A 27,313-nucleotide genomic window follows, 5' to 3' on the forward strand; every position below is an offset into this window, starting at 1 on the left:
ACTTTTTTTCCTTCTAAAAATGGAAATAAACTTTAATTTCTTTAACGTTATTTATTTCAAATTATAAATGTAAAATTTAAAATCCATGACAGCTATTTAAACATCAATAAAAGTCGTACATGCACTGCATGTAATCCCAGTCCATCCTTTAATACAACCATGAGGACATGTTCCATTCACAAAATCACACGCCATTCCATCTCTACAAAATCCACAGTTACTACCACATCTCTCTCCAAATTTACCGGAAGTACACTCTTGAAAAAAAAAAATCCCCATAAAAGTATTTCATCTATAAAATTTTAAGAAATATGATATATTTTGGTCCGTAGCCATATGATGTCTTAGTATAACGACGTTTCACATATATCATTAAATATGTGTACCAATTAATGTTGTTTTTTTTTCATTTTGAGTAAATTTGCATAATACATGTAATTATGATATATGGAAAGTATCAAGTACATATACATGTAATAAACATTTAGCATTAAGAAATTAAAAAAAAGCAGTCAATAAAAAGTTCTGCTTGGAACTAACCTTCTATTTTGAGAAATTACTAAGTCAACGTCCTAAATAAATGAGCTACTGGAAACATGGAATTGACACAAATCTCTTATCAGCTTACACTGTTACATTTTCTGTAGTTAATAAAGCATGCATTCAACAGTTCATGAGTGCTTAAATAATTCGAACAAGATGTGTTTGTGAAACACTGATGCCTATGGCAACTTATAGCAAAGGTTAAACTTTCTCAAATGCAAATCAAATATGTTGGTACCCAAAGTAAGGTCTTGTCTCGAGGAATATACCTGTGAAATATGAGAGCCCTAGTAGCAACCATTGAATAGATATGGAAAAAGTGAAAGTTTTTCAAAAGTAAGTCAAACATCAAGGTCAAGGTCAAATGGTAAAAAATAATGGTGCCTAAGGAAAGGCCTTCTCACAAGAAATATACTAGTGAAATATGAAAGCTGAAGCACCAATCGTTCAAAACTTATGACCAAGGTTTACGTTTTCCAAAAGTAGGTCAAACTCCAAGGTCAAAGTCAATGGATTACAATTGTTGGTATCCAAAGGAAGGTCTTGTCACAAGGATTAAATATGTGAAGTATGAAATCCCTAGCACCAACAGTTCACAAGTTATGGCCAAGGTTAAAGTTTTCCAAAAGTAGGTCAAACTCCAAGGTCAAAGGGTCAAAGTGGTTGATATCCAAAGGAAGGTCTTGGCATAAGGATTACATATATGTGAAGTATGAAAGCCCTAGCTCCAACGGTTCACAAGTTATTGCCTAGATTAAAGTTTTTCAAAAGTAGGTCAAACTCCAAGGTCAAAGGGTCAAAGTTGTTGGTATCCAAAGGAAGGACTTGTCACAAGGATAACATATGTGAAGTATGAAAGCCTTAGCACCTACCGTTCAAAAGTTATGGCAAATGTTAAGGTTTTTCAAAAGTAGGTCAAACTCCAAGGTCAAGGTCAAAGTTGTTGGTATCCAAAGAAAGGTCTTGTCACAAGGATTACACATGTGAAGTATGAAAGCCCTAGCTCCAACTGTTCAAAAGTTATGGCCAAGGTTAAAGTTGGGTAAAATTTTGTGAAACTAGGTCAAACTCCAAGGTCAAGGTCAAAAGGTCAAATATGGTGGTACCCAAAGAAAAGTCTTGTAATACGGAATACACATGTGAAATATGAAAGCCATTGCTTCAACAAATCAAAAGTTATAGGCAATGTTAAAGTTTTTGCGGACAAACAGACAAACAGATAAACAGACAGACAGACAGACAGACAGACGGACGGACAGGGCAAAAACTATATACCCCCGAATCTTCGATACGGGGGCATAAAAATCAAATAATTCCTTGTCAACAGATATCTCTTTATAAATATTTTCAGATTTTATGTCATATAAAAAGGAATCTGTATCTGTAGAACAAAACTGAGCCTGATTTCCAGGCTTTATTTCATCCTTCGCCTGATAATCGGGCTCAAGTCCAAGATGGTAAGAACTTGTTCTACAAAACTCACGCTGAGTACAATTGCTTCCTGTCCATCCAGCAGAGCATCCATCAGTGCATGCGCCACTCAAACTATCACAAGTACTATTTAAACAATGTCCACAATTAGATATACAGTTTCTGCCATACTTTCCAGGAGGACAAGCTGTAACACCAAATTAGTTTTATTTTTAGTTATGTTTATTGATCCGACTTCAGAGACGTACGCAGTGTCAATATGAAGAATCGTACATGTCTTTAATAAAGTGTTTGTTTGAATCCAAACATATTCTCATTCGAAAAATACTTTGACAAATAGATTTGGAGAATTATGCAGTCATTACCGAGCACAATTTATCCCACAATACCTGTTTTAATATTATACAGTTTTAGCTAAGACAGTGCCAAAGGTGTGATGTAAGATACCAACCGTATAATTCAATCACAATATATATATATATATATATATATATATATATATATATATATATATATATATATATATATATATATATATATATATATATATATATTTCCAACGTGTTTGCAGTAATTGATCACACTCTTAACTACTTACCTAACCCCATATTACATAAATCTGAATTGCAGCACATGGACGATCTCTGATTAATTGTTCTCTTTCCAAAAGCATCAGTTATTGTAACACCTGCTTCGCATTCCTAGAAATAGAAAATACGAAAAAAAAAAATGCTTAAAACAGATTTACTGACTCTGAAGCCCACCTTAGTCATATAAAGCCCTTATACGGCCTTACGGTGAAAATTAAAATTCTGATTTTATTTTGCAAATCTACAGAACAAACCCAATCATCTTGCTAAAAATGAGAGAGCTACTATGTAAAATGTATGAAAAGTTCTGCGGACCAGGTTTTTTTTTAAAATAGAAAAAAAAAAACAAAACCTTATTTGACCCCAAGGATGACAATGAAAGATTATTTGGAAACTGGAAAAATATTAATGGGGAGTTCTGGAAACCCGGTTTGTGAAAAAAACTTGTTTTGACTCCCAGTATGAAAATGAAAATTCCGAAACCTTATTGCATATCTACAAAACACCACTAATAATCTTGAAAAAGATGATTTGGCTATTGTGAAAATTGTAAGGGAATTTTTTGTAGAAAAATAAAGTTTTTTAACTCAAATTTGCCGACAGGATGAAAATGAAACTCCGAGACCTTACTGCACATCTACAGGACACCACCTATCATATTTCAAAAGACGAATAGTTACTGCTTAAATTGCAAGAAGAATTTCAGGAAGAAGGAAGTGTGACAGACGGACGGACAGACCAGGCTAGCAACAAAATACCCGACCTTTCTTCAGTAACTCCGGATATATAATTATAATAAGCACCATTTCGATGTTTTTAAGGCATATGCATTAGTATATAGTATTACGCCTTCCACTTACATTCTGAAGTAAACAGGACGACACATAAAACTTGTCTCCAAACTCCTCTTCTTCATGTAGATGACAGACCTAGTGCAAAACATAATACAACACATATTCACAAGAGACATTCAAAGGAAAGCTTTAAAAAAGGCTTTATGTAGAGGGACAATGCTGAATGTATTTCTGCAGCCATTGTATTTTTTACATATGCTGACGTGTGAAAAAGCATACTTTTTAACTTTTGATCTATTCTTAAAATACTTGCTTCTAAAACTAAGTACAGGGTTCATTAAACATTTTGTTCACCAGATATCAAGAAATTCAAGGGATTAGACATTTAAAGTTATAGTTAGTGTATTTTTTTTACTGTAGGGTTAACTACATGTAAATTCTGCAAAACGAAGACTCTCTTTGAAGTTTACAATCGTTTGCATATGATCATTAATTAGAGATTTTACGTCATGTATATCATAAAAAATATCAACATACTTTTAGATATAACAAAGTTTAAGGAAGGCAACATCATGCCAAAGTTGATTTGGGCCATAAAAATATCTTTGTCTAAAGTAAAAATATTCAGTACCAAAATTGATTTTAAAAAACTCAGCTATTTTTAAAACCATCAATGATTTGCTGCTGTATGGACAACGCGCAAAGGCGGACTGAGGCGGAACGTTGTTTTGTAATCCATTGAAAATCTAGATATCATAATCTACAGTCAACAAGGTGATTTAAAATGTAATGAAGTTTTAGTACCTGGTCAAACTCGCAAACCTTAACATAACGACAAAGTTCTGGATTGGTGCTTTGTTTGCAGTTAAAACACAAAGGTCCTCGTTGAATAGGAAACCCTTAGAGCGAAATCAAATATTTACACATTAGTCTTTTGACTATATCAGTTGAAGTATGAATTATTTCTAATTTAGAAACAAGATGTGTTTGTGAAACACTGATGCCCCAGTATGGCAGCTTATAGCAAAGGATGAACTTTCTCAAATGCAAATCAAATATGTTGGTACCCAAAGTAAGGTCTTGTCTCGAGGAATATACTTGTGAAATATGAAAGCCCTAGTAGCAACTATTGAATAGATATGATTTATTGATTATTGTTGTTTTACGCCGAGTCGGCAATATTTCAGCCATATTTCGGCGGTTTGAATAGATATGGAAAAGGTAAAAGTTTTTCAAAAGTAAGTCAAATATCAAGGTCCAGGTCAAATCGTCAAAATTAATGGTACCGAAGGAAAAGCCTTCTCATAAGAAATACACATGTGAAATATGAAAGGCCTAGCACAACCGTTCAAAAGTTATGGCCAAGGTTAAAGTTTTTCAAAAGAAGGTCCAATTCCAAGGTCAAAGGGTCAAAGTTGTTGGTATCCAAAGTAAGGTCTTGTCACAAGGAATACACATGTTAAATATGAAAGCCCTAGCACCAACTATTCGAAAGTTATGGCCAAGGTTAAAGTTTTCAAAAGTTGGTCAAACTCCAAGGGTAAAGGGTCAAAGTTGTTGATATCCAACGGAATGTCTTGTCACAATGATTACTTATATGAAGTATGAAAGCCCTAGCACCAATTACTCAAAAGTAATGGCAAAAGTTAAAGTTTTCCAAAAGTAGGTCACACTCCAAGGTCAAGGTCAATGGACTATAGTTGTTATACAAAGGAAGGTCTTGTCACAAGGAATACACATGTGAAAAAATGAAAGCCTTAGCATCAACCGTTCAGTTATTGCCAAGGTTAAGGTTTTTCAAATGTAGTTCAAACTATTAGGTCAAGGTCAAAGGGTCAAAGTTGTTGGTATCCAAAGAAAGATCTTTTCACAAGGATTACACTTGTAAAGTATGAAAGCCATAGCTTCAACCAATCCAAAGTTATGGACAATGTTGAAGTTTTTGCGGACAAACAGACGGACAGACAGACGAACGGAGAGGGCAAAATCTATATACCCCCGAATCTTCGATACGGGGGCATAAAAACTGTATTTGATAGCCCAAAAACGACTTTACATAAAACATTTTTATTTTCATTGACATTGTTTCAAATGGTATTTCTTTTTAGTTACTAGTACATGTGTATACATGTAGGTACAATTTTCCAGTATAAGTAAACGCATGTTTTAGGAACATATAAATTTTGTTTTCTAATGATTGATTGATTGATTGTATGTTGTTTAACGTCCCTCTCGAGAATTTTTCACTCATATGGAGACGCCACCACTTGCCGGTGGAGAGCTGCAATTTTGTCCTATACTCGGCACTTACGGCCAGTGAGCAATGAGGGATCTTTTTCGTGCCAGCACCTACTGCGACACGGGACCTCGGTTTATACGGTCTCATCCGAAGGACCGGTCTCCACGTCCCACAGTGGGATTCGAACCCGCGACGTAAGGATCAACTCCTTACGCCGCGACTCTAGAGAAGACGCTCTAACCACTGCGCCACGCGGGCGACTGTTTTCTAATGATATTTCAAGTTCAATATACCTGTAGAGCGGCATCCGTGAACATTACAAGCGTCGGATTTGCAGCAGTGTACACATTGGGGATTGTCACTACCGGTCAAATGAGACAACTGACGTCTTCTAGCTGCCATCTGACGCCCATGACATATCTATACATCACACATTTTAGTTCGATATATCTTAATCAAATTGAACTAATAAATAAAAGGTCACATATGTTTGGAAATAAATTATGGCAGTTCTACCCTTTCTAAATGCAGAACATTTTATTTTGGAGTAGTTTTTCATAAAAAATAAATCAAAAATGTATTCACCCTTTCTGTGTAGCATCCCATATTGTAAAGTTGTTCACCATTGATTGTCTTAAATTGTTCTACATAGCATACCTATTTAATTGGAATAAATATAAACAAGAAATTTTTAAACCACGATGTTTGATGATAAGTCATTTTTCTTTTCCTGACAAATTATTATTATGTAGATAAATGAAACCAATTACTGTAACCATCACATAATTCAAAGGTTTCAAAAATTGTCATTTAAATTGAAACAATACTCTTGAAAAGATTTTCTAGTTACCCAAACAAGATCTTACTACTTCTTGTTTATCCTATCAAAAATGTTAAACGTAAACAAAGGATAAACTACCCATATACTTGAAATAAAAATGCATGCATGAAATTTCTACCCAGACAAGCTAATAAAAAAGATAACTTTTCTTTTACTAACGAGCAAGACGAGCTAATAAAAAAGCTTATAATTTACTAAAAAAATTAATACAGCTACAACGTTTTCAATGTTGGCACCAACCTTAATATATAATAACTAAAAAAGAAAACATAGTTATCATTGACTTTTGCGACCACAGTTTTGGGTTTCATTTATCAGCATTCCCATTTTTTTTTTCAGAAGCAAAATATAAAATTATGTGAGGGCAGTGTCAAATTAATTTATTTTTTAGAAGGTTTTCATTTTAAGAATAGGTAATTTAAAGTAATAGGCAATTAGTTTTTTTTTAAAAATGTAACTTCGCTTCTTACATCTCCAGCAGGACATTTTCTGATGAGATGACAGTGGAGGGGGGATATGATATCCGTACAGGACAAACAGTGTAAGGATTCTACAATATAAAAATATTTAGCATAAAAAACAGTCAAATATGCATAAAGGAAATTTTAAAATCTTGCAAAAAAGAGGGAGTATCTTGTTGTGGCATTTTTTCATTTTTTTGATCACGAAATACTTTAGATAATCTACAAATAAAATATCCCTTTTATTTATATTAAGTATACAGTAAGAGGATTCGAAGTTTAATGAGTTCATGATCCATGAAAGACAAAAGATGCCACAGTAGATACATATGGTGGCTGCTAATCAATTTTATATCTTTGCTTCATTGGTGGCAGAAAGGTGAATTTAACCTAGATCGGTGCTCAAAGAATGAATCCTGTCAGCAATAATTTCAACATAATATGGAAAGCTAATTACACTCTATCATTATCTTTGAAGCAGAAATGGTCGAAGAAAATTTTTAAACAAAATATCACTTTTCTTTCATGACGTTAGTGGAACATGTACATGTACGATGAAATTGAGGTGACTTCAACAAAAAGTTTAGACTGATGACATTTCTAGTACTTTTTTCTTTATTTTGATGTTTCATAAATATTGTGTACTCGATGGTGTTTGAAGTTGAAAATTGGGTAATAAAAGAAACATTACTTGTGAATGACTACATATGGCAAGACTCAATTTTTAACGGTATTAAATATGTGTAGGTGTGCTTAATCATTATTCATGTAGATGCAACTACGTGAACAGAGAAATAGTAAAGATCAGGGTACCGAGTCTTGCTGACTGGGCGTGGAAAAATTTGTGTTGGTTTTATTGTGTAGAAAAATTTCAAAATGGTCTTGTGAATACCAGGTTTCAAAAATACATGCTTATATAGAAATATATAAAAAGGTTCTCGTAAGGGCAGAGGAAAATCAGATAATTATTGCATGTGGTTAAAAGGTATGAAATATATGGAGATAACGAACAGCATTCAAGCTCAAAAGTCCATTAAACATTACAAAATAGGAGCAGAGCAAACACGGACCTCCAAAACATCAGAGGTGGGATCAGGTGCCATGGAGGAGTGAGCATCCCCTGTCGACTGGTCACACCCGCCGTGTGCTCCTTGTCATGATCGGGAAATAACGGAAAAATAAAATCCGTCGACAATTCAGTGTGTAAATAATGGCCTATAGCTAACAATTAGTATGAAAAACGTCAGTCAGCATTTGACTCAATGCTAAATTGTATTTGCTGATAATGTCATTGTATCGACCACAGAACTTACGAAATGATGACTTTAAACGAGTAATTAAATATTTCAAATATAAGTTAAAACAAATGTTGGGTATCTTAAGAACACATTTTAAAAAATTGCTTATGAATAAATTCATTATTTACATTTTGTAAAGAATCTGTCTTAGTAAATTAGTATAATTCGTTCTAAGCAACAAACATTCAATTGATTTCCTCAGAATGATTCTTAAATTTCTCACATACATTGTAATTAGGCTCTCATGGTTTGCGCAAGCTTATGTCATATTTACTTCAATTCACAATATAGGGTTATGTTATTTTACCATATGACTTTATCATGTAACTGACTGTCACGAGATACATATCCTAATTATCTGGTGGACACCATATGATTAAATGTTGGTCATCAACAATAATTATTATGTTCCTTATGAGTGAGTGGTGCTACCAGATAGAATTCAATGAGGTCTGGCCTATAAATTAACAGATAACTATAAGCTGGCCGCGAGATAAGTTTTTCCACTATCTTTCATGTTAAGTATTTTTGAAACACAATCAGATAGGTGTTTGATTTATTAGGAGTTAGTCATTCAGCTAGTCATTTGCAATCAAACAATTTCTCGTAAAAGAATTTTGACACATATAATGTACATATAATGTACATTTAATATTGGATGAGATATATAATTGTTACCTGCAGTATACCATTGAATATAGATATAAATAAGGACGATGAAAGCTGAAAATCAAAAGAAAAAGAGAGTAATATTCTACAATTTATTATTTTTATATAATAATCGATGCTTCTTACCGCCACTAAGAGACAATGTTGTATGAAATAATGCACCATTGTCACAGATAATCTTGATCATTAAACACTTAGAAAATTTTAATTCACTTGTATGTGAAACAATGACTTGTGAGTTGTTCTTAAACTGCATTTCCAGTAAAACCTTCACAATCAAGAACTAGGAATTTACCTTCCAGTCTACATTGGCACATGTATTATAAGAATGTTCGTTTAGAATTTAGTATATTAAGCATTATAAAATTAGTAAAAATGATTAATGAATGTTATTATTTAAAGCACAAACCATCGAAGAACTGGTTCATTGTCTTCGCACTCAAAGATAATCTAAATTATACGTTCACCTCCCCACAATCAACTGGTCCTTAATCTTTAACGAATTTCTTATCATTTTTGGTATACTGTCTACTGTATGATATCACTATTTGAGGTCATTAATATGAATAGACGAGGAACATCTCTAGCAATGTTATATTGCATTTCACGTGGAAACGAATGACATGCGAGGGTTGCCCAAAGTTCTGTATACTGAGCTCATATCTTTTAGAGACAGTAACGTATCTTTTTAAAATTTTCAATGTGTACAGCCAGTTGTTGTTTTGATTAATCACAAAGTTTTATTAAGACTTCTTTAAACCAACACGTCTTAAAGTTACCGATCCCTACTACCAGGAGCAATTTTCGACCTCAAACTATATAAATGCCAACAGTCCGAAAATTAGATTCAGTTCCTATACACTAATTACCAGAATCTTATTCTTGATATGAACATATAGGTTTTAGCTAACAAAAAGAGTAATAAAACTTATATTGACTAAAACACACACAATGAAGTCTATGTTATCATATAAGATATATTGAGTTCTATTCCTGAAATTTTAAGTAGTCGGTTCTGTTCCATAAGATTTTAAATTGAAATTGAATTTTTAATTGCTATTTGGGTGCCTCGCCGCCTGTCACATCTGACATTGATTTATATGAATTTACATATAGAAAGGGGGTTGTTTTGGTGTTTATATACGATTTTAAATATTGATCGTTTACTTTTATGGCGATTCATTTATCTGTGACACCGGTTCCCTACAAAACTAGGTTCTTCTATGGAATGTTGGGACAACTCTCGTATACCATTTGTCTTTCTGTGTTTACGTTACGTTAATTAATTTTACGTTCTAGGCTTGGAGGCCATAAAACTTAGACGAGCTCACTTTTGATCAGTCTCACTTTTCCACTATAAATTCCTCTGGTAAAAGTGAGACAGGGATCAAAAGTAAGATTTATGGCCCCGGAGACCTGATGATACTTTGGCCTCATCTGATTTAGACCTAAAAAAAGGTACTATGGTGACTCTACCTGAACTCAGATGCTGTGGCTTTATCTTGAATCCACATAACAAGTACAGTAAGACCTTATTATCTCGAACTCGATAGGAGAAAGAAAATACTTTGAGACTGAGGTAAATACTTAAGGAATTATCGTTGAAGACTTTTAAATTACTTCGACATATCCATGGTGTTCGAGATATCAGTGTTCGAGATACCGAGGTTCAACTGTATTTGCTTTTGCATGTATATTAAATACTGGCTTTATGATAGGTACAAGAAACTTTGAAGAATTTTGAAGACTTTTTTTCTTATTCCTCATTTCTTTTGTAGCTCCATCTGAAACTTTAGCTGGCTGTGGCAAGATTTTTGTTTATATATAGCTATAAACGTAACCCTTACTCCTAATGAGATAAATTGAACAAGCATTCTGAGAGTATTACATAAGCAATATTAAAGATATACACGCTATATAAACGCGATTTATTATGTGAAACAAAATGATTAAATAATTTGAGAAACATGATGTGTAAAAAAAAATAATTACTTTCCACAAAGTTTTACTAAATAAGTCTTCGTAACTACAAAACAATTAAGCAAGATCTGCAATTAAGAATTCACCTATTCATGAATATTGATGAAGGAAGTGCGTAAACAGTATATAGACACGCATGTCCGCGGGAAATCATAGACAACGAGGTTCGTTGCATTTTGACTACGATTTTGAATAAAAGTTAATATCTGTCTGAGTAGATGTTTAATACAAATTATTTTCAAAGATAAGTGTCTTTAAGCATAAAACGTATGCCATCCATGTCATAAGTTATTTTGAATACCAAATGGCCTACCTCGTTTTCTTGACGCCATTTTCGTTTATCAATCTAAAAGTAGCGACGGTGTCACATGATGCATGAATTTAAATAGATGCCTTACTATCCTAGTAGGATAATAAATAATTATAATTTGAGATCTTTATAATGCGTTCATTTCCAAATGTGTAATTTACAATATTTTCGTAACTTTATTTGGTACACAAAATAAATAAATTTCCAATTTTATTTTTAACTGACGCAAGTTATAGCGTGTATATCTTTAATCCCTACTGGTTCCCAATAAAAATTAAAAAAAGGGCCCTAATTCCGTCAAAAGGCATAGAAGCGAATCAAAATGCAAAGTTGATCTGTATCTCATCAAGATTTACTCTTATACCATTAATCAACTAAATATCTACTAGCGTTTATAAACAAGTGTGGAAAACGAAATGGGGTAGACTGACAAAGGGACAGACAAGGAGGAAACCTATGGTCCCCTCCGGTTTCACAGACAGGGGATTAATAAACATAGCTATTTAGTACAAGCACGTATAGAAGTACATGATCTTAACAAAGTAATAAATATAATAAATAAGAAAGACATCATAAAAGTCTATTTTTCTGATTGATTGTAACTTAATAGGCGCCGCCATTTATTCTCTAAGGAATAATCCCTTTTGAAGAAACATGAACTTTCTTTCAAGAAACTGAAATAATTTAAACAAACACGTTTTATTATCGATTATTGCGTCGAGAATATTAGGAAGCGACAGACAAACTTCAGACCGACTTTATGTAGGGATGCTTTCTGAATGGTAAAATATTTACTTTTTTAACTTTACTCTTCGTATTTTTCATATAAAACAATTTTGGTATCCACTTTTATTGAACCATGGCATGTGTAAATGTAGGTTTTTATTCAGCGCTTGTCAATATCAAAGGTAAGCACACAGAAACTCATATTGAACACACATGTTCCTTTCGTAAAGCATCATAAATCACATAGTGCATCTTTTATGAATAAAGAGAAAAACTTCCTAAAGACTGATATAAAAATACCATTAAATAATTTATTTGTTATGAAAAATCTGCATTGAATTACTTGTGTCTTCTAGTCATCATTTGGGATGAACGGAAATTAGTGCCAGATCGTATTTCACTGGACCAAGGATTGACCCATTTACTTGACCCATAAACTCCATTTAAATAGGCGGAGTGACAACATCCGAACCACCACCCGCCTCTTGTGTATCCAAAACACGCCATTGAGATTGAGGAAGCATGATCCGGGGTCTTGAACGTTTTATCATTGTTGCTTGCAATCAAGCTCTCTCCTGCAACCGAAAAAGATTGATTGATTGTATGTTGTTTTATGTCCCATTCGAGAATTTTTCACTCATGTAGAGACGTAAAATACAGAAATCAGAAAAGAGGATAAGGATAGAAATTGAAAGTAGAAACTTTTGTATCATTATATCCAAAGGGTTTCTAAGGTTATTGTATTTTTTGTAAGGTAATTTATAGAAGTAGAGATATAAAACTTGTTCATGTTACATATCATGTCTAAATTTTATATAACAATAATCAACGTAGAAATGTATTTAGGGGAACAAGAAATGTTGTGAAGTAAACGAATCGTCGACATCTTATGCTTAAAATTGATATCTTTTTCTTCATTTAGAGAATATTTTACAGTGAAATTTAATATCTTTTGCTTCATGTGTATCTTTTTGTCATTACAAAGAGTAACAAGTTCTGCGTCAATGTGTTCATAGCACACACGACATACATTGGTTTATAAAGATACTTGAAAGATTACAAATGATAAGTAAACAGAACAGAGCACAATAAGGAGGAAAGAACCAAAGTCAGAATTAAACTGTACGTTCATCAAGAATCGAAAGGACGTTGAATATTTTCGACAATTACCTGTAAAACACATGATGAATATTTATTACACCCATGGGTAGAAAAGAGCTTCCTTCTACTTAAGTCATTGCACACAAAATTAATGTGATGAACTAGCGTTTTTGAATGTTTAGGAAGCAAATTTGGTTTAGTGACAGTTTCGATGTTGCAAATTGAAAGCATTAACTTTAATTGAAGATAAATGTATATTCCATTTTTTCTTGCTTTTGAAATCCTAAGAAACCTTTGACTCTAAAAGATTTATATGTAACAAAAAAGTGTGAATCAGTATATTGTTACTTGCTGTTCCATTGGAGTAAGATCCCAGATGTAATTTAAAGTCATCGTCAGCGCCACTAATCCGGAAGTCCGAGTAATATCGGAAGTAATGGTGCCCATTTGTGTTTTGAATTTTGACATACAGAGAAGACGAATTGCGAGTTAATTCATGTATTGCATCATTTCCTGAAAAAAAAGTTTAGAAGATGTAAGAGAAAAAATAGAGAGTAAGAAAAAGGAGAATGAGAGAGAACTGAATCTGAAAATTACCTAACCAATATTCAGTTGAGGTGTTCCCAAAACCATGCTGATATTCTGTCCAGTTCCTGGAGAAAGATACAGATCCATCAATCCGCTTTTGAAAAACCTGCAAAGAACAGAAACGTATTTTTTTCTTGTGAGGATGAATAAACTGTATCACAATATTTTGAAATTTGGTTGAATTGTTTTATTAGGTTTGTACATGTATATAAAAAATGAAAAATATTTTTTTTATGTATTTCGGGTGTCTAAATTACCAGAATTTCTTCACTATATTATATGTATGATCCTTAATATTTTAAAGAATTTGATCTTATTTATTATATATTCTAGACGTACGTCTATACGGTTTATTCAAGTATAAATCCCCCTTTCCCAAATAAATAAAAGTATTATTTAACAATGCATATATGCATAAACTGGATGCAGGTTGAATTGTTTGAAAGCAAGTGAAAAAGCTAACAACGTCTTCAAACATTTAAGCGCTATTATAAGTATCGCCTGTTTGAATAGAACATTTAGCGGTTTATCTTCTAGTAACAAGAAATGTTGAAACTATCCCTACCACTGCATATAATTCGCCAATGTGATTAAGGTAGAAGTATGTTTCAATATGTTAAAATGTCGAGTTATCATCTTGATTTCCTGCACTAGAGTTAGGAAAAAATAAATTAATTTAAAAAAAAAAAAACTCAAAACAGATAAATTTTGATAATTTGTAAATTTCAACGCACCGTCCATCCGCCTCCCATGGTGTCCATATCACACACTACTTCTTTAGACGTAGAGTTGTTCCACGGATGGATTTGATATATGCCCGTTCGTTTGTTTCCAGTGTTCAGAATGTCGAGACAGTCTATTGCAAAGGCTTCAAAAACATTTAAAATTGTTTGAAAGCAAATGATATGATCCAAATATTCAGTATATTGATACTGATGTTCCTTACTTAAAGAAATTTCATCAAACCAAGATACAGCTACTATATTAAGAACTTAAACAAGAGGCCCATGGGCTACAACGCTCACCTGAGCTACTTTGGCCCTGCTGTTCTTCACAAGACCTCCCCTTTGTAATATTTATTGCGGATACGCCCTACCCCCAGGGGCCATGAATTGAAGAATTTAGAATCTACACTACCCAAGGATGCTTCCACATAAGTTTCAACTTTTCTGGCTCAGTGGTTCTTGAGAAGATTTTCAAAGATTTTGCCTATGTATTTCAATGTAAAACTTTGATTCCCTATTGTGGCCCCGCCCTACCTTCAGGGGCCATGTTTTGAACAATTTAGAATCTACACTACCCAAGGATGCTTCCACATAAGTTTCAACTTTTCTGGTCCAGTAGTTCTTGAGAAGAAGATTTTCAAAGATTTTGCCTATATATTTCAATGTAAAACTTTGATTCCCTATTGTGGTCCCGCCCTACCCCAAGGGGCCATGTTTTGAACAATTTAGAATCTACACTGCCCAAGGATGCTTCCACATAAGTTTTAGCTTTTCTGGCTCAGTGGTTCTCGAGAAGAAGATTTTCAAAGATTTTGCCTATGTATTTCAATGTAAAACTTTTATTCCCTATTGTGGCCCCGCCCTACCCCCAGGGGCCATGATTTGAACAATTTAGAATCTACACTACCCAAGGATGCTTCCACATAAGTTTCAACTTTTCTGGCCCAGTAGTTCTTGAGAAGAAGATTTTCAAAGATTTTGCCTATATATTTCTATGTAAAACTTTGATTCCCTATTGTGGCCCCGCCCTACCCCCAGGGGCCATGATTTGAACAATTTAGAATCTACACTACCCAAGGATGCTTCCACATAAGTTTCAACTTTTCTGGCCCAGTAGTTCTTGAGAAGAAGATTTTCAAAGATTTTGCCTATATATTTCAATGTAAAACTTTGATTCCCTATTGTGGCCTCGCCCTACCCCCAGGGGCCATGATTTGAACAATTTAGAATCTGCACTACCCAAGGATGCTTCCACATAAGTTTTCAGCTTTTCTGGCCCTGTGGTTCTTGAGAATAAGATTTTTTAATGACTCCACCCAATTTTTATCTTTCCTTGATTATCTCCCCTTGTAAGGGGGGTTGGCCCTTCATTTTAAAAATTTAAACTCCCCTTCACCCAAGGATGCTCTGTACTAACTTTGGTTAAAATTGGCTCAATGGTTCTTGAGAAGAAGTTGAAAATGTGAAAAGTTTACAGACGGACGGACAGACAGACAGATAGACAGACAGCTAGACAGACAGACGGACGGACGCCGGAAAACAGGTGATCAGAAAAGCTCACTTGAGCTTTCAGCTCAGGTGAGCTAAAAACCAGTTCTTAGACTTATTTGAATTTTGAAGCTAACTTTACGATGTGTGTGTGACGAAATTTGCGAATTCGGACTCGAATATTCATTTAAAACAAGAGGACTCGAATCAATCGAACACAAAACTACAAAATATTAACAACATTATGCATAACAAGTTAACAACTTACGTACTCTCATTACAAAACATTCCAGTCCAGTTCTCAGAACATCCTCTAGAACATAATCCAGTAATCGTGTCACAGGTTGACCCATTTATGCAATGTCTACAGTTTTGACTACAGGCATCTCCAAAGGTTCCATGGGGACATGCTGAAAAAAAATGGCAAGATGCTTTTTCCAATATATGTTTTTATAGTATGTGTCTCATATATCTAATAATAATTCTGTATTCAAAAAAATCGAAATTCATTATCTGTGATTAAACATGTCGTACGTGTACTGCATGTATCCCTAGTCCATCCTGGACTACACCCATGTGGACATGTCCCGTTTGTAAAATCACACGTCATTCCATCTCTACAATGTCCACAGTCACTACTACAATGCACTCCAAATTTACCGGAAGTGCATTCTTTTGAAAGAGAAATCAACATCTATCATTTAATAGTGACTTTCAATTGTGTACAATTTTCATGTTTTCTCAACAGGTCCAAACTGTATATTTTAAACTTAAAAAATAATATTTTAATTTTTTTTCGAATCACTTTGCATTATTGAATAAAGATATATATATCATAAGTTTGCACAAGTAACGTCTGCACAACCACCTAAGCAATAATTTTCTTCAGAGTGTTGCACAACACCAAAAAAAATTATAAAGTTTTTAAAACAGGGTAATTTGAAAAAAAAAATTAAAACGTGTTAAAAATGATATGTTAAAAGATAAAGTAGGGCGATTTTGTATAGTCACATAGGATAAGAAAACCTTTTTTGTACCAAACATACAGTTATCTAAGTATTTTCTCCCGGAAAATTTCATGTGGAACAAAGGGACAACACAAATGAAATAGAAATTTAAAAATGACTTTGGAACTACTTCCGCTCAACTATATTTTGACGATGAGTTATTCTTATTTTAGACAATACAGACAAGTGTAGATCATAGTGAAAAGCAATTTCTGAAATTACATAATGCAGTATAAGCAAAAGTTAGCTGATAAGGGGACAAGTGAAGGATACATTTTTTTCGTTGTGACGGATTATTCATCAATTTGCAATTAAAATTTATTAATTTTGATTTAAGTTTTTTAGCATACTTTGTTTGCAGAAAACTCCAGTCCATCCGGCAGAGCAACCATTGGGACAGGTACCGTTGATAAAATCACAGGCCCCACCGTCACTGCAATGGCCACATTGAAGACTACATTTGTCTCCAAACGTTCCTGCTAAACAAGCTTAAAAAAGATACAAAATTTCTATTTAATTCATCCATTGCAAACGTAGAGTTATTATGGAGATATTTTATCCATAAATATTTTTTAATGAAAAATAAGAAAAATATGATTATATATCAAGAAATCTATTTTTTTAATATTTGAATCCTTAGCTGAAGACCAAACAGCTATTTTAATATCGTTTAACATAAAAATGTATTATTTCTTTGCTCACCTTGCACTGTTATTAGATTTACGAAAATTATGCACTGGCAATCAAAACAATGACGAATAAATTGAAGGGGATAAATATTAATCAAAGGACAAAAATTCCTTTGGTGTTAAGTGCAAAACATTTGTCAGTGAACGCCTGCAGATTTTTAATCCCGATAGAAATGGATTGCCATTAAGTGCTGCAACTATGAACAAAGTGTAGTCTTTGTAATCAGTACTCGCACTCTAATATAAAGGGGGAAAGATTGTGCTCAAGTGGGGACCGCAACACAGTTTTATAGTTGTATTTGTAGCTTGCAAGAAGTCAACTCAACACTTAAAGGAACAAGCAGGGTAGACCACACACCTGTCCTTGTGCAAGGACAAGCAGGTTATTGACTGTACATTTGCAAAGTGTTGAGCAGGATGTCCTCACACCCTGACAGTAATTAAAAATAATGACCGCTTACTTGCTACATGTCAGAGCATTATATAATCAGGGAAGTCTGCACACAAAAGCCTGCTATCTTATAAGCATACTTGTTAAGGCTTAATCAATATGGATGACTGCTTACTAACATAAGCAGAGAAGTCTGCACACAAAAGCGTTTTTTTAAGAAGGCTTGTCAAGGCTTACCTTTAAAACTATCCTCAAACGTTCGTCATCGTAAGCCCTACATACGCGCAGTACAGATATACATGTAATTTTGCAGGTTGTAAAATAAAGGTAAAAAATCACTTATACACCAAACTGGCAAAAGTTCTTGAGACTAAGCAAATACAACAATTATTATTTATCACTTCGCTTAAAGAAATAAACTCGATTTAGCATACGATAAATTTGATTAAAATGAAAATGGTGGCAACATTTGAAAAGTAAAAATAGAAAATATTTCATTTTTTATAGTTGGATAAAAAGTGTATAAGAAGTCTTACGTTGGGTACAGTTGCTTCCTGTCCATCCAGCTGAACATCCATTTGGGCATGCGCCACTCAGACTATCACAAGTACTATTTATACAATGCCCGCAGTTAGACATGCAGGTTCTACCATATTTTCCCGGAGGACAAGCTGAAACATGTCTTAGATCATGTTTTTTTTTGGTGTGTTATACTGTAAAATCACTTATTTTCGTGGCTCAAATTTTCTCGCTTTGAGGAAAAATATTGGTTTATTGAGATTTGATTTCGTTGTTGAAGAACTGTTTAGGTGTTTTAATTTTGAAAAAAATAACATTTCGTGTACGTTGACTCCAAAGTCACTTTATACCACGAAAACATCGAAAATTAAACCTCCACGAAACAAGCGTTTTCACAGTATGTGTCATAAGGTAAATATTAAGTTCTCAATAACAAGTTTTACTCAAAATTATGGAAGTTTGTAAATTTACGAAACATATAACTCATCTGTAGAATTATCTTGAGTGAGAAATTTACACATTGAACATAACTTATATTGTCATTTGTGTATTTTTTGAAAAATCGGTATATATATGTTATTTATAAAATCTCCTTTTATAAGAAATATTAACAGTGAAAAATGGAGATAGCGAGTGGTATTCGTGCTCAAAATTCTATTCAAACAATACAAATCAGGAGCAGAGCAAACACGGACCTCTAAAATATCAGAGGTGGGATCAGGTGACAAGGAGGAGTAAACATCCCCTGCCGACCGGTCACACCCGCCGTGTGCTCCTTCTCATGATCGGGAGATTTTCTATGAGTAAATTGTACAAACTGAGTCAAAAAAGAGCGATGTTCTTTGTCTTAATCTAGGGTTTTTAGGTAATGCAACATTGCTTGTAGACTGGCATTTAAATTTACATATATTATCAATCAGAAAAATGAATAGCAACATGATATTTTTTTAATTTGAATTCCTCCTTTAAAATTAAATGAAAATACTCACACAGTCCTATGTTACATAGATCAGAACTACAACACATGGAAGATTTCTGATTAATTGTCCTCTTTCCAAAGGCATCAGTAATTGTAACACCTGCTTGGCATTCCTGTATAATTAAAATCATTCTTTCCTATCAAGGGGAAGTCGAAGAACAGAGGATAACAATTAAAAAAAAGCAAGATTGTATGTTTTACAATGTAAAAGAATCTAAGATACAGATAAGATTTTATGTATATAAAGCTACTTTTTCCTGATTTATGTATTAACACCGTGCAAGATCCCATCCAGACGATGTATCACTATACAATTTTGATTGATTGATTGATTGTATGTTGTTTTACGTTCCATTCCTAAATTTTTCACTCATATAGAGACGTCACCATATACCGGTGAAGGGCTTGAAATATTGACCTTTACTCGGCACTCAGGGCCATTGAGCAGTGAGGGATCTTTATCGTGCCAACGCTTGCTGTGACACGGGACCTCGGTTTTTAAGGTCTCATCCGAAGGACCCGCAACCTTCACTTCAAAGTGCCGAGCGCATGGCGAAGGAACAGTTGCTACCCATTTTTTATCGACTTAGGTCAGTCGCGACCGAGATTCGAACTCACGACCTCCTGATCACGGAGCGAGCGCTCTACCGACTGAGCGTGAACGGTATATATAATTTTGAAATGATGCCATAGGCATCCACTTTTGAATCAAGCAAAATGTTCACTAGAAATGCATCGGCTGGAAATTTTCTGAAATATTCTATATTTCTCTGAATGCGATAAATAATCTATACATGGTTCACTATGCATTGGTCTCCTTTTGGTTCATGTCAAGATGCAACAACTTTAAATGTCTTGTGATTGAAAATCTACCGTGTGAAAGGCCCAGAAAATATTTCACTTTGAACAACAAGAGACTTTCAAAATGAGATTTGCAGTTGGGTCTCAGCACACACATTGCCAATAAACTGCGTCAACTGACAAAAAATATGCATATGACTCTCGAATTTCGCACTATGAAGGTCAAACACAATTTGACAACATGTATCGTTATTAAACATGAAATTGCTCATCTTAGTTATGTTTCAATAAAAAATTGTTAAAATACAACTAGCTGAGCGGTTTTCAATATATTTAAGTGTATATTTCAACTTACATTCTGCAGTAAACATGACGAAACATAGAACTTGTCTCCAAACTCCTCCTCTTCGTGTAGATGACAAACCTTTATACAATATATATTCATAAAAATAATTTCTTAAGAAAAAGATCCATTTATCGAGAGGCACTGTTCATTAAAAATGGATGTTTTGGACAAAATTAGTCTTTCTTGTCGAAAAAAGCGTATTAGCTGTGTATTAAAATTCGTTACAAGTTCAGAGTTTAACATGAGGTTATGAACAACATCTGCAGACACATTCCATGACGTCCGCTAAACTATTATGATTTTGTTAGAGGATGGGAGAGTTTGGACGAGGAGTGATTGCCTTGTCTCTAGGGGAAAATAAAATAATTTCATAGTTAGATACCTGGTCAGCCTCGCAAACCTTGACGTAGCGACAAAGTTCTGGGTTGGTGCTTTGTTTGCAGTTAAAACACAAAGGTCCACGTTGAATAGGAAATCCTTGAAGTAAAAAAAAAATGCAATAGAAATAAATTTTAATCTTTTGGCTTTTCATTGCTTTTTCAAATTGTGAATCATTCCTTCTTCAGTTTGCATATGATAAGTCTTATAGGGATTTTAATCAGATGCCATTGTTTTGAAGAGGAATCAGTTTTTATTTAAAAAAATCGAACGTTTTACATAATATATGCTCTTAAAATTTTATTTGGTATGATACATAGAGGATATTCAATGTTTTGTAGATGAATATGGAATTTATTTCACGAGTGGGACAGGATTTTTTGATATTTTCACGAGTGCGAAGCACGAGTGAAAATATAAAAAATCTTGTCTCACGAATGGAATAAATTCCATATTCATCTACAAAACATTGAATTTTCTGTTTATTACATTTTCTTTGATTTTCCCTTTGCCTCTGTCTTTTCTTAACACAGTGTCATAGCTAGGCTTGACGTCATAGTTGAGCTGTTGAGACGTCATAGCTTAGCAGTTGTGAGATTGAAAACATTACATAGCATGGATTTTAGCAACATATTTGAGAAGAAATTTGCAGTTTTAGCTCTATCAAAATGTTTCGTTATTATCTCTATCTTATGTCAGGCCAGAAATTATTTTTTACTTACTTTCCTTTCACACTGTGAGAGAATATCATTTTGGTATCCTTTCACACTGTGAGAGAATATCACTTTTATTCAATAAATAAATCACAGTATTTCACTGTTGAAAATGTAATAAAATTGTGTATGTATATTCCAGTAAATGTAAAATATTATAATCAAAAGCTTGAGGAAAGAACGGGAAAACCCGTTTTGGTTAAAGGATATCTTATATTTTACCGATAGAAGCACATCCTTGAGAATTACAAGCGTCAGATTTGCAGCAGTGTACGCACTGTGGATTGTCACTTCCGGTCAATTGGGACAGTTGGCGTCTTCTAGCTGCAGCCTGACGGCCATGACATATCTGGATAATCAATAAGGTAAAATCACACTAAAAATTAGTATAATATTATCAGTGTCAGATATATTCTTAAGATATATTCTTTAAAAAAATCATTTTGTATTTGATTATAACGTGCATGTACATGTAACCTGCATTGTACATGTAGACATGCAGGTTGCAAATCAAAAACTATGGCAATCTTAAAGAAATTGCTTAAACTTCAGGTGTATTAAGCAATTTACTTAAGAGCTGATATTAAATCATATTATTTGCATAATATACAAAACCCAAATCAAATTATAATCAAATGATAGTATTTTTTGAAACTTTATAAAAAGTAATATCTCTAATAATGAGAAATATAAGTCGATGTAGAAACTTAGAATCAGTTCTGAATAGTGGGTATTTATCATTATTAAAACAAAATCCTTACTCTTTCTGTGTAGCATCCCATGTTGTAGAGTTCCTCACCATTAATGGTCGTAAATTGTTCCACGAAGCATACCTTTTTAGAGTATACACGAAAATATGTTTTTGATGTACAATGTTATTTTTAATAACTTTTTTCTTCCTAATAAATAATTATGGGACAAGGAAACCGCTTTTTGTGAGTCAAATACTATCTGAAATTTAAATTTCCGATTAGCACTTGACTATGACTTTTGACTATGCTGCATATACATGTATGTAGGTCAAGATTTAAAATAAATTGCATCAACACTAGTACTCTATACTTATTATGGCCCGGCTTATTTTGAGTTGAAAATTCTTTTATTCCTTTTTTAAAAATCCTTATCCTTCCTTCACTGTTGCCCATCCTATCCAAAGGGATATAATTTTAAAAAAATTGACTCTTCACTGGAAAAAATATTAGTACTTTTATTGGGGATGATTTTTCAAACATATTTTATATTGTTTATTTATTACAATAATGCGAACTTACGCTAACCCATAGTATCTTGTTTTAAAAAATGTATTATGTAAAGTGGTTTTCCATATACATGTATTATCATGTGAAACGTTTTTCCTCCGATCGTAGCCAAGTCATTTCCTAAACCACTATGATATCTGACAACTATCTGGGAAATCTTTTTTAATTTACATGACTTAGTGGGGATTGTTGTAGATGCTTAATTATTTCTTAAACATAACTGTTTAACATTTGGCCTTTAATTGTGGCCCCCTACCACAACCTCCGAAGTTATGTTGTGACCAAACTTCATTCAGAACTACAATAGATACACATGTGCCTAGATTAGTGTGATAGATTACGGCCTTACTGGTATTGAAAATAAAACTATTGAAGGTATTATATAAATTCCCGTACAACTTTCAACTAAGCTTGCCTTTTTTGTCAAGTAGTATTGTAAGATGTCTAATGACCCGGCTCTACTCTTACTATTTATTATTTTTCCTTTGAACGACGACCTTTGTTTGCCGGTTAGTTTAGCTATAAAAGGAATGAATTTCAATGAACTTTAGCTCATTTGAAATTTGCTAGAAACTGACTGTAATTTGTTTTTATTAAATGTGAAAACAACAGTTATTAGGATCGAGAGTGCATATTAGATTCTGCAATGCTAGTTTTGAATAGAGCATACATAGACATCTGAAAGTATCTGTGAAGTGGTATCAAGTTGACGTCCATCATCAATATACATAATTATCCTATATATTAAAATTCTTAATATGTTTAACTTTCATTTGGTGACCTAAATAAGGGTTTCATTTATAAACATTTAACTTTGCTAGAATGAAAAAAGTCACATTCCAGAGCCTTGTGACTGATTGTCCTCCAATTTCTTCTACTAGTTTTTTTTAAAAGTCGTTTTGTATCACATCTCGTTTTGTAAAATCATCTCAAATTCTTACATCTCCGGCAGGACATTTTCTGATGAGATGACAGTGGAGAGGGGATACGGTATCAGTACAGGACAAACAGTGTAAGGATTCTACAATATAAAATTATTTTTCAAATTATAAACAGCCATGTAAGCACAGAGAAAAGTTAATAAGCATGAATATTTGTGAATATTTTAAAATCGTTGGATTGACATTTTCTTCTCATTGGTTAAGAGTACATTGTACAAGCTCGTACTATTATATGTACACATTTTTTAAATATGTTAAACGCGCTTATCATACAAGCACATGCCATGTTTCTAGGAGGCTTTATTTGCCAAAGATAAGGAAGAGGATAGATCAAGGGATGCTTACTTCTTCTTGGTACTTGATCCTACCTATGATGTTTGCAGGGGTCAATAATTATGGTTTTGCCCTTGTTTACTTAGGTTGACCACTGTTCCTTATCTTAACATTTTACATTTATATACTCCAAATTAAATCTGCTATATGAAAGCAAAATGTTTCCAGAGTAGGCTTGTATATATAACATACATAGATATATTGACTATATCATGTACTCAATCACTAAATAAAAGTTTAATATGATAATGCAAAAGGCGAAGAGATGAAATAATCTAATGTGATGTTTTATGGTGTTAATTGTATATTAGCGAACTTAAGTACTTTATAAAAAACAAGCAAAGTTTCTTTTACTAGCTTTTTGGTGACTCGGGATAATTATCATCAATAAGAAATTCTCATTAAGAATTTTTGTTTAATTTATATAATTTATTGTGCACTTTTCAGAAATAATAGGATGATAGAATGTTTTACCTGTAGAATGCCATTGAAGGCAAATTTTAATAAGGAAGACTGAAAATCAAATGAAAGAGGACTCATTTGTTATAATTAATAAGGTCAATTTATGTATTTTTCATTATCACTTAAAATTAACAAATGTTGTAATAAATAGCAGATACCTTTAAAGAACTGGTTTAAAGTCTTCATAATCCCAAGAATAGAGAAGGAATTTGTAATGATTCAGCATATGTTTATTCCCCTACAATCAACAGGTCGTTAATCTTTCTCACACGTTTCTTATCATATTTGTCATTCATATATCACACATGTCATCACCTTAAGTCGAAGGAAATCATTCTTAAACCTTGAAAGAGATAGAATTAAGAGAATTAGAAGTGGTAGTTGCGACATGTTCTTGAGAAACCTGTTAAATTTTGGTGCATGGCGTGTTCAAAGATACACGCGGAATACATAAGACATAAAGTCAGCTTTTTCATTCCAGAACAGGAATGCCGTTGTTAGGGCATAATGCATTCTTATGTTTTGAACGGAATACATAGATTTCCAATTCAGAGGATGTACCATACACTAGACATCTGTGAAGGAATCTTGCTGTTATACAAGATGAGAAAGAAAATACCGTTCTGTCTATTTGATAACGATTGGATCACGAAACAGATTATTAACTACTTTACTATTGATATCAATATACATGTATATCTTTACATAGTTGAATTTTATATCGTGAAAATGATGTTACTGAAGAAACATGGCATTTGAGGACAAATATAGTGTTCATAAACGGTACTCCTTATACATGTATGCACTAACATTTTTTTGCGCGATTATCGCCATCTTGTATCAACAATAACAAATACAACTAGATCCGATCTCGTTGCGAGCAACGAGTGGGTCTTCCGTCCGATTTCGATGAGGTGTCATTTTGATTGAAACAAGGACTATTTCTGTATTTTGAAAGACGGAGAACATCATACAATGTGTTTTGAAATCACTCAAAGGTTAAATAGAGTGAAATTTAAACGATTTAAATTTTTCAAAAAGTTTAAATTAAATCCAAATGTTAAAACAAGGACTATCTATGTATTTTGGAAGATGGAGAACATCATATAATGTGTTTTGAAATCTTTCAAAGGTTAAATAGAGTGAGATTTAAACGATTTAAATTTTTCAAAAAAATTAAATTAAATCCAAATGTTAATAAAAGGACTATCTCTGTATTTTGGAAGATGGAGAACATCATACAATTTGTTTTGAAATCTCTCAAAGGTCAAATAGAGTGAAATTTAAACGATTTAAATTTTTCAAAAAATTTAAATTGAAACCAACCATTAAAACAAGGACTATCTCTGTATTTTGAAAAATGGAGAACATCATACAATGTGTTTTGAAATCACTCAAAGGTTAAATAGAGTGAGATTTAAACGATTTAAATTTTTCAAAAAATTTAAATTAAATCCAAATGTTAAAACAAGGACTATCTCTGTATTTTGGAAGATGGAGAACATCATATAATGTGTTTTGAAATCTTTCAAAGGTTAAATAGTGTGAGATTTAAACGATTTAAATTTTTCAAAAAAATTAAATTAAATCCAAATGTTAAAACAAGGACTATCTCTGTATTTTGAAAAATGGAAAACATCATACAATGTGTTTTGAAATCACTTAAAGGTCAAATAGAGTGAGATTTAAAGGATTTAAATTTTTCTAAAAATTTAAATTGCTTTTAAATGTTAAAATAAGGACTATCTTTGTATTTTGAAAGATGGAGAATATCATACAATGTGTTTTGAAATCTTTCAAAGTTCAAATAGAGTGAGATTCAAACGATTTAAAATTTTCAAAAAAATCAATTTGTTTCCAAATGTAAAAACAAGGACTATCTCTGTATTTTTAAAATGGAGAACATCATACAATGTATTTTGGAATCACTCAAAGGTCAAATAGAGTGAAATTTAAAGGATTTAAATTTTTCCAAAAATTTAAATTGCTTCCAAATATTAAAACAAGGACTATCTCTGTATTTTGAAAGACAGAGAACATCATACACTGTGTTTTGAAATCACTCAAAGGTCAAGGAGAGTGACATTTAAAGGATTCAAATATTTCAAAAAATTTAAATTGAATCCAATTGTGAAAACAAGGACTATCTCTGTATTTTGAAAGATGGAGAACATCATACAATGTGTTTTGAAATCACTCAAAGGTCAAATAGAGTGAGATTTAAACGATTTAAATTTTTCAAAAAGTTTAAATTAAATCCAAATGTTAAAACAAGGACTATCTCTGTATTTTGGGAGATGGAAAACATCATACAATGTGTTTTGAAATCTTTCATAGGTTAAATAGAGTGAAATTTAAACGATTAAAATTTTTCAAAAAAATTAAATTGATTTCAAATATAAAAACAAAGACTATCTCTGTATTTTGAAAGATGGAGAACATCATAAAATGTGTTTTGAAACCTCTCAAAGGTCAATTAGAGTGAGATTTAAACGATTTAATTTTTTCAAAAAATTTAAATTGCACTGAAATATTAAACAAAAGTCAACTTACATATTTTGATTGAAGAGAACATCATTTGTTGCGTTTTTTATGTTTGTGGAAGTAATTTAATTTTTTTGAAAAATTTAAATCGTTTAAATTTCACCCTATTTGACCTTTGAGAGATTTTAAAACACATTGTATGATGTTCTCCATCTTTCAAAATACAG

General features: G+C 32.8%; 2 protein-coding genes across 2 annotated transcripts; both read right to left on the minus strand.

The window, feature by feature from the left end:
* Positions 1 to 3,394: 3,394 nt before the first annotated feature.
* On the minus strand, positions 3,395 to 11,178 carry LOC133193181 (uncharacterized). Its single transcript, XM_061329150.1, has 6 exons — positions 11,160 to 11,178; positions 6,909 to 6,988; positions 6,183 to 6,254; positions 5,891 to 6,017; positions 4,163 to 4,257; positions 3,395 to 3,493 (listed from the first exon to the last, which is right to left on the minus strand). The coding sequence occupies exons 1-6, from the start codon at positions 11,176 to 11,178 to the stop codon at positions 3,395 to 3,397; spliced, it is 492 nt and encodes a 163-aa protein (XP_061185134.1).
* A 1,043-nt stretch (positions 11,179 to 12,221) lies between these two features.
* Positions 12,222 to 22,389, minus strand: LOC133193182 (multiple epidermal growth factor-like domains protein 11). Its single transcript, XM_061329151.1, has 11 exons — positions 22,369 to 22,389; positions 21,830 to 21,956; positions 20,899 to 20,993; positions 20,526 to 20,594; positions 19,380 to 19,482; positions 17,142 to 17,279; positions 16,057 to 16,194; positions 14,306 to 14,439; positions 13,581 to 13,677; positions 13,332 to 13,496; positions 12,222 to 12,457 (listed from the first exon to the last, which is right to left on the minus strand). The coding sequence occupies exons 1-11, from the start codon at positions 22,387 to 22,389 to the stop codon at positions 12,222 to 12,224; spliced, it is 1,323 nt and encodes a 440-aa protein (XP_061185135.1).
* Positions 22,390 to 27,313: the final 4,924 nt, after the last annotated feature.

The sequence above is a fragment of the Saccostrea echinata genome, unplaced genomic scaffold (genome assembly GCF_033153115.1).
Source record: "Saccostrea echinata isolate AGI-Se365-2 ecotype Australia unplaced genomic scaffold, CSIRO_AGI_Sech_v1 ptg000027l, whole genome shotgun sequence".
Taxonomy (NCBI): domain Eukaryota; kingdom Metazoa; phylum Mollusca; class Bivalvia; order Ostreida; family Ostreidae; genus Saccostrea; species Saccostrea echinata.

Excerpts from the sequence above, each read along its gene's own strand:
- LOC133193181 (XM_061329150.1), bottom strand. Across the intron at positions 6,018-6,182 it reads TGGGATGCTACACAGAAAGG|ATATGTCATGGGCGTCAGAT; the intron begins GTGAATACATTT and ends TGTGATGTATAG. Across the intron at positions 4,258-5,890 it reads TCACGGATGCCGCTCTACAG|GGTTTCCTATTCAACGAGGA; the intron begins GTATATTGAACT and ends TTTCGCTCTAAG.
- LOC133193182 (XM_061329151.1), bottom strand. The coding sequence starts at position 22,389 with ATGGGATGCTACACAGAAAGA. Across the intron at positions 20,595-20,898 it reads AGGTTTGCGAGGCTGACCAG|GTTTGTCATCTACACGAAGA; the intron begins GTATCTAACTAT and ends TATTGTATAAAG. Across the intron at positions 14,440-16,056 it reads TGGAATGTTTTGTAATGAGA|CCTTTGCAATAGACTGTCTC; the intron begins GTACGTAAGTTG and ends ATGTTTTTGAAG.